Source organism: Gadus morhua, chromosome 20 (assembly GCF_902167405.1).
Source record: "Gadus morhua chromosome 20, gadMor3.0, whole genome shotgun sequence".
Taxonomy (NCBI): Eukaryota; Metazoa; Chordata; class Actinopteri; order Gadiformes; family Gadidae; genus Gadus; species Gadus morhua.
In genome coordinates this window covers 4,581,327-4,589,120 of record NC_044067.1, presented here as the reverse complement: position 1 = coordinate 4,589,120, position 7,794 = coordinate 4,581,327, and the positions used below count along the sequence as shown (strand labels likewise).

General features: G+C 47.0%; 1 protein-coding gene across 1 annotated transcript in view; it reads right to left on the bottom strand.

The window, feature by feature from the left end:
• Window positions 1-1,409: 1,409 nt before the first annotated feature.
• The window catches only part of kcnj3a (potassium inwardly rectifying channel subfamily J member 3a), a 23,422-nt gene continuing 17,037 nt past the window's right edge, over window positions 1,410-7,794 (bottom strand). Inside the window, exon 3 of the mRNA XM_030344248.1 lies at window positions 1,410-3,653. Within this exon, the coding sequence (XP_030200108.1) occupies window positions 3,037-3,653 (617 nt within the window). The 3' untranslated portion in view covers window positions 1,410-3,036. The remainder of the gene's footprint in view (window positions 3,654-7,794) is intronic.

Here is a 7,794-nt window from a genome sequence, read left to right as displayed (position 1 = left end):
CTCTGAACACAGAATGTTCCCCTTCCTTCACGCCTTTCTCTCCCCAGGTGCCAACCCGTGGGGCTCTCAAACCAATTAGCGTTGGTATTTAAGTGGTAAAGCGGTTGCTAATGCTAAAGCTGTCGTGACATGCTTGCTTGAAGTCCTGGGAGATAAAGCAGGACACTACGGCTCCCAGGAAGGGGAGCAAAGGTCAAGTGACACTAGGATCTCCTGGGGCTTTAAGCGCAGAGCTATGGCGCACTATGGAAGGGATTTACATCCCGTCTTCAAGATCTTCAACTGATCCTTCATGTTTATCCATCTCAGAGGTTCCTTTAGGAGGTTTAGAGGTAGAAGTGACATCTGCAATTTGACCAGTTGCAAAGTAGCACTTTGCTCTTAGTGACAAGGCAATTGCTATTGCGATTGTTTACCTTTGTGGCGAGGGGGCACTCACACTAAATGCTCTTCCCCGGCTCTTTGGTTCAACAAAGTATACCAAGTATAGTGGTAACATATGTTTTATTGAAGCCCAGAGAGACTTTAGGCTGGTTCCTTCACCGGTATAGTTCTTTAACAAAGCCTATTCCGACCTTGGCAGCACTATAAGTGTCTGCAATAGGTGCCTTTAAAAGCTATCGCAATGCCTAGTTTGTAAAATGTAGGTTCGGATTTTAGCTAGGAAACTTGAGTTAGGAAAGAAAGACTGAAAGAAAGTATAGTTATTCAATCTGGAATGCAGCGATGACATAAGCCTTAACCCAATTTGTGAAAACTATAATAAAAACACAGGAACATTTAAGTGGCGATTGAATAGCGTCGGAAGCCTCATGTCACGCTTCTGCGTCCATATTTAGAACTGGATCACATGAGTTCAACAAGCCCCTGCCTCTTGTCAATGAGAAACCCAACGCCAACCAGAATAGCATCAGTGATTCAGTGTGAATCTCTTGCTTTCATGCCTCCAAAGAGGTCGACAGAACGCAGCATTGGCTCAGGAAATAGCAATCTGTCTCTCGTGGTTGTGGGCCCGGCTATAGAACGGGTCGGAAGATAGTTCATCAGACAGCGTGCGCATTACCGTCATGGAATCCCAGGTGATAATTTGATTACGACATGATATTGTTAGCTTCTCTCTTGTTGGAATCTCTGCGTGTATCTGCGCATCAGGGCAGTTTACAATATCGTAATTAATATCGTTTTGTAGACCAAATAAAGGGTGCTCATGTTTCATACAACAGTGGATTCATTTTTTACGATTTTAAAACCAAACCTCATGACCTTCTATCCATTAACACTGTGAAGGAAAGTACAAGGCCCTGGGATCGGGACAGATCGATGGTGTTGTCGACGGGGCGTACATGTCTAATCACAAGGCAGTGGAGCTGTTGTGGGTGGATAATAAATGGATTATGAATAGACAGTAACACATATTGTAGGTGATTTATTGGAACTAAAGTCGGACTAGAAACGGGGCTAACATCAGCATGAACTCAATAACTCTCCAATGGTTTCAGTTTCGAGTTGGCTCTATCGTGACGACATACTGGCTGATCAAACGGATGTACTGTGATTCGTAGACCACTGTTATAAAGGTGTTTAAACTGAAACTAGTCGCGGTTAAATATGTATTTTAGATCTTTATTCCTGAAAAGGGTGAGTATCATACAATGCCTTTGATGAGTTGGGGAGGAACCAGCTTTAGTGTATTTTTGGCATGGACACTGTTAACAAATGGACCTTGGCCTATCGACCCTGTGGCTATATAAAGGTTATAGTCATCATATAGGCAACATTATTGCTTTCATTAAGAGGAGGGGGAATGTAATCTTAAGACATAGGTGGTGACTTCTTCCTTAGTATTATAGGCCCACCGTGGAATATATGAGTAAACAGTAACACTCAAGTTGAAATTTGAATTTACACGTTTAGGTATAAATTATTGTTTTCTGGCATATAGATTGTGACTTGTTGTGAGTGTAACAGAGAGTAGGGATTGCTGCAGCTGACTAATGTGTTTATGATGTGGGCATAAAAAGCATTTTCAACAAAGGGTAGAGATAATGATCATTTTGTGCTTATAAGTACCAGCTTTAACACTTTCAACTTAAGTGCCACTAGTGTGTGTGTGTGTGTGTGTGTGTGTGTGTGTGTGTGTGTGTGTGTGTGTGTGTGTGTGTGTGTGTGTGTGTGTGTGTGTGTGTGTGTGTGTGTGTGTGTGTGTGTGTGTGTGTGTGTGTGTGTTGGCCAGCAGTATGCCCAGTCCCAACAGGTCATATGAGGTAGATCATGCATTATAAAATACATAATCCAGCAGCATATGTAATCAACTCATAAATTCATAAAATTGCACATGGTAAAATATCCTGTACATGAAATACCAAAAATACAATTGTGAACAAATGGTAATGGAAACAAGGTAATATAGTTAAGGCTAAACATCTTGTCTATTACCTTTGTCTAGCTAAGTCATTAGGAGTAGCATGCAATCAACAAAACGTTGCCACAACTTTTACAGTAAACAACAAAAGCAATAAACTGAAAAACAAATGTATGTGTCTGTCACCACAAGTTTGCGACCGTGTAATGCCGGCCGTCCAAATCTCTCTACCCATATGGCTTTGTGCAACTCTCCACTCTCAGCAAATGCACCAACAGAAAAAATCTTCTTTGTAAAATTATATATCAATAAATGTCATGCCAGAAATAGTTGAGAGTCTGCTCTACATGCGCTAAGTGTTTGTTACATGCCTGATTGTGCTAATCGTACATCGTCCTGAAATTCACCTCAGCGGTCTCTCAGAGTGTGTACTCACATCCAGGATCGAAGTGGCACACTCCATCACCCTACTTGATATAAGGTATATGTGCACACGTCTGTATACTACTATGTCCTTTATGTCCCGGTAGATAAATCAGGAGGAATACAAGGAGTGGGGAGGTTAAGTAGTAACGGAGAAGTTCAGTCTGGGTTTCGCTGAGCTCAGTCAAACTCACGCGAGTCAGGTCCATCGCTCGTCGCCGGCGCGCGTTTACCGTCTTTCCGCGCTTCTTTTACGTGAAGCGGTCCGAATTCATTTTCCTCAGTTTGGGCGGCAGGTGTCCGTCCATCCTGCCCCCGCCGGCCAGCCGCTGCAGCTTGGGGGGCAAGTCCGCCACCGACTTGCTCATGGGCTCGCTGCCGATTTTGGACGCCTTCCCCAGCAGCAGCTTGTCGTCGGACACGCCCGGCACCGAGCTGATGCGCTGCAGCTTCATGGGCAGGTCGCCCAGGCTGTAGGTCATCTCCGAGGTGGTGGAGCTCATGCGCAGCAGCTTGCGGGGCAGCCCGTCGCGGCAGCCCCCGCCCGTCATCTTCTGCAGCTTGGTGGGCAGCTTGGCCGTGGAGTCGCTGTCCTCCAGCGCCTCCAGGCCGTCCAGGGAGCTGTTGCGCTCGCCGCCGCCGCCGCCGCCGCTGTTGCACAGGGACGGCGCCAGGAGCGGCGAGGAGAGCAGCAGGGCGTCCTCCGCCTCCTTCACGCTGTAGGGCGCCGTGGGCACCTCGAAGGTGGCGTGGAACTGCGAGTAGTCCACCTTGAAGAAGCCCTCCTCCAGGGAGATGACGGGGAAGAAGCGGTGGCCCCACAGCACCTCGTCCTCCGTGTACGACGTCCGCGCCTGGCACGTCATCCCTGGGAGGGGGGGGACAACAACAGGATGAGGTATTATTAAAATGGATGAAATGCCCGGGGCAGATTAAGTACTGCAAATTAACTCGCGGGCCTGGTGTCGTGTTGCAAACGAGCCATCGTCTCTTCGCCCCAGGGGACCCCCGGAGGCTAATGTTTTGCCCGACAAAGATCTAAATATACTCGGGTATTGACTAACACATCCTTAATCCGATTACCTCGTGGCGCTGTGCCTTAAGACTCAGCCGTACAGCGCTGACCAAACGATATTGCCTTAAATTAATATAGTATCAAAGGCCACTAAGGCAAGCGTCTTCATAAAAAGGGCTTCATTTCTCAGATAGGATCATTAGCAGCAGCAATAGGCAGAATTAAGGCAAGATGTAACCACATCAGCAGGTTCTCGTCTGAATGGGGGATTTCATAACTGTTTAAATGAGGTGTTGAAGCAGAAATCAGCGTGACCCGACTGGGAGGTAGAACTCCAGCAATCAGAAGCAAGCCCCACATTTATCTCCTTCAAGACGTTAAATCAAGGAGGAAAAAAAATTGAACACAAAAATCATAATATTTCCTTCAGCGAGTAATAAGTATGAACCGAGATCGTTCCATTCAGGACAAGTCCTCCAAATATTGCTCCTCTTCGCGTTGAGTGATCACCGTCGGATGGGAACGACTTAACCACTCCGTGCACATCTTGGTGAGCCTAAACAAACCACCCAGAAGATCCAGCGGATAGAGGAGAAAACAGAGCAGAAGATGGGTGATTTAGGAGGAATATTTACTGGGGACACTGAGGGAGCCAGAGATCCCTTAAGACAAGTGAGGATTTTCCTTAAGACAAGGGAAGAATTTGGTGAAAAATAAACTTTTGTGAAATCTTCATCCAAAATCTCTATTGTAGTCTAAAACATGAATGCATGGATCCCAATTACCTTGTGTTAGTGTGTGTGTGTGTGTGTGTGTGTGTGTGTGTGTGTGTGTGTGTGTGTGTGTGTGTGTGTGTGTGTGTGTGTGTGTGTGTGTGTGTGTGTGTGTGTGTGTGTGTGTGTGTCTGTGTGCGTGTCTATGTGCGTGCGTGTGTGTGTGTGTGTGTGTGTGTGTGTGCGCGCCCTGTTTAGCATTTCCTATGTATCCAGCATAAGCTCATTTAATTTAACGTTAATGTAATTCTTCCTTCACAGGGGACACTGAAATGAATTCCTATCCACATACACATCGCTGCATCTCCATGAATACAATTAGCTGAACCGGGCGCCTGTTATTACCAAATTAAAAAAAAATAGGCATTTCTTTAACGTATGAGGTGATTAGCAGAGACAACTTGCAACACTCTGTGGAGGCCATCGTAATTGTCTGAAAACGGATATTACGGTGTAATGCGTAAACGGTTATAACTCTAGTAACTTAAAGCAAATGCTAATGAGCTATGCATTTAAATCTCACAGGGGTGGTCATCCTTTTGAAAGTCACCCTTCATCCAGGAATCAAAGTCAACGATAGTTATATTAATGAGAGTAATGAGCCATATTTAGCCTAATATTTAACAAATACATGGTTAATAACGAGCACGGGAACACGTTTGAAGCCATGTTGTGGTTCACTCAGATGGGCGGCTTATAAAAGCAACTGCCCAAGTAAAAAAGCCTAATTGTTTTTCTGCCGCCTTCGAAAAAAGAGGATCATTACGAACCAAATTAATCCATCCTCAATCCCGCTCCACATTTAACTGCTAATTTCCCTTCTTCAGAACCACTTTCCCCTCTGATGGCTCCCGTCTCACATTAAGGCCCCGAAAATGATAACACACAGCACTCGGGTGTGGAAATTGGATTGTCGGCCAGTGACGTGTCTCCGTCCGTCCGTCCTCCCCTCCCCCCCCCCCCCCCTCCCCCCCTCACACTCCTCCCTGGAATGCGCTGGAATGAGTTCTCTGGAAGCAGAGATTCCCAGAAGACTGCGCACCACAAGCAATATTTGGCCCCTCTATTGTATTACTGCCACACCGTTGCCTGGTAAGTTGAGCGTGCTGCAGGCATCTGGAAGCGTAGAGACATGCAGACAGGCCTAATGAGAGTCGGAGAGCTGGCATGTCTGGGAGGAAGTGTGAATGGAAAGTACTATCGTTCTGCCCGCGAGGCTGCCTCTAAACAAAACGTAGAAACATGTGTTTTGACGTACGTTCGACGTAGCCTCTACTGTTGTTGACGGGGTTTACAGTTCTAGTGTTGCGGCGGTTGAGTCGTTCTTGTTCCTCTTTTCTACATCAGAAGATATTTACAACGACAACCAATAAATACTTTCATCCCTTCCGCTCCGCTGCGAGCTGTAGCGGGAGAGGCTCTGAAACGGCAGCAGCAGAATATTAATTCAGGTGTCCTTCATATTGATTTGATATGTGCTGACTTTCCCCTGCCTCAACTGGAAGCCCCGTCGGGCAAAAGCTCAATAAAACATGTATGTAGATCTCCTCGTGGCCGTGGGGTTACAGCAGTGTTAAGCCCCCTCCACTATTATATACTCCTGCATATATAACACTCACATATTGATGAAAAGGCGCCCGCGCCGCTTTCACCGTGAGTTCATGACTATTCCGGAAGTACGTCCACAAATGTGCGTTCACCCAGAGAGGGAAGTTGGTGTGCGTGTCCAGAAATAGACGGGTCCTATGCTAATTACTGCTGCATGGCTCCCGGTGGAAAGGTAGGAGTTCCTGGAGCTCACCTCGCCGTGAACACACACACACACGCACACACACACACACGCACGCACGCACACACACACACACACACACACACACACGCCACACACACACACACAGAGAGGAGGCACTCTCTGGTGCCTCCTCAGCCCCTCCAGTCTCTCTCCCAATCAGCCTTCAGAGGGAGAAACCGGAAACCCTTTCGACGAGCGGCCCTTTTAAAAAAGGGAAAACTAAAAAAGGAAAGAGAAGGGCGCCTAGGGCGGCTGGATTTAGCGTTACTCATTGATCTGCGCCGACGGTGAGTGTTTGAAAGCAGAAGAAGGTTCCAGAAGCGGTGGAGAACCGCGGCGGTGACGACGCACGTCATTGTGTGGCTGGAGAATAGGAAGCTTTGAAGCTCCATTATCCGTGTTTGTTAAAAAAAGAACTAGCAACATGCCTTGCTCAAAGGGCCTAGCACGGATTCACGGCACGTCCTTTATTATGCATGACCGGGATTTCCCCCCGGGAACGGGCCATCTCTGGAACGGCGTAGGCTACATGGCTAATCATCACATCCGGTTGTTTCCTAAAGCCCTGTGTCTCCTTGAAGGAGCACCTCAGACGGTTTTCAGCGGAAGAATAACAATATTGAGGTGTATTTATTTATTAATAGTGGAGCCTTATGTAACTGTAGAATTTATACCTGCCCCGAAGTCAGTGTTTCTATGGAAACCAAACCTACTGTAGCAGTGTGTATGTACCGCTAGACAATCAGACCTGCCTCGCGTCAAAAAAGAAAAAAAACATGAAAACACAACACCGAAATATTCTCTGTTTATCCTGTCGGTGAGCGACCATACGGCCGGGGTGTTTGTTTTCGTGAATCCGTGAGGGTTACCCAGAGTATACCCTATACATCCTCACACAGATGTTATCCGTTACCTTCACCACACAACAGCTTTCCTCAGAACACCCTCCCTGCTGCCGGAGCCAGGGGAGCCTGCGTTTGATGTTGGTCTCACGCACAGAATCTGGGTTCTCGTTACAGCCGTCGTCTAGGACCGAAACGCAGGCCTGTGTTTGGGTCCCGGTAATTTGTAGGGAAATTCTGTCAGTGTGAGCCGCTGGATGCCCGCATGTGTCCCCTCCCCGAGTCATTGCTCCGTCTACGCCAAGCGCATTTCATAAGCTGATGTGATATTACACCTGTGAGCGAGGCCCTGTGTAGCGAGGGAAGATATCATGGCGCTCGCGATTCTTTCAAAATAATGAGGGAGACCACTTAACGTGTGGTAATCCTGTGCCACAGACAGACGGATCCACACACACACACACACACACACACACACACACACACACACACACACACACACACACACACACACACACACACACACACACACACACACAAACACACAAACACATAGACACACAATCTAGTAACAACCAAAACAATGT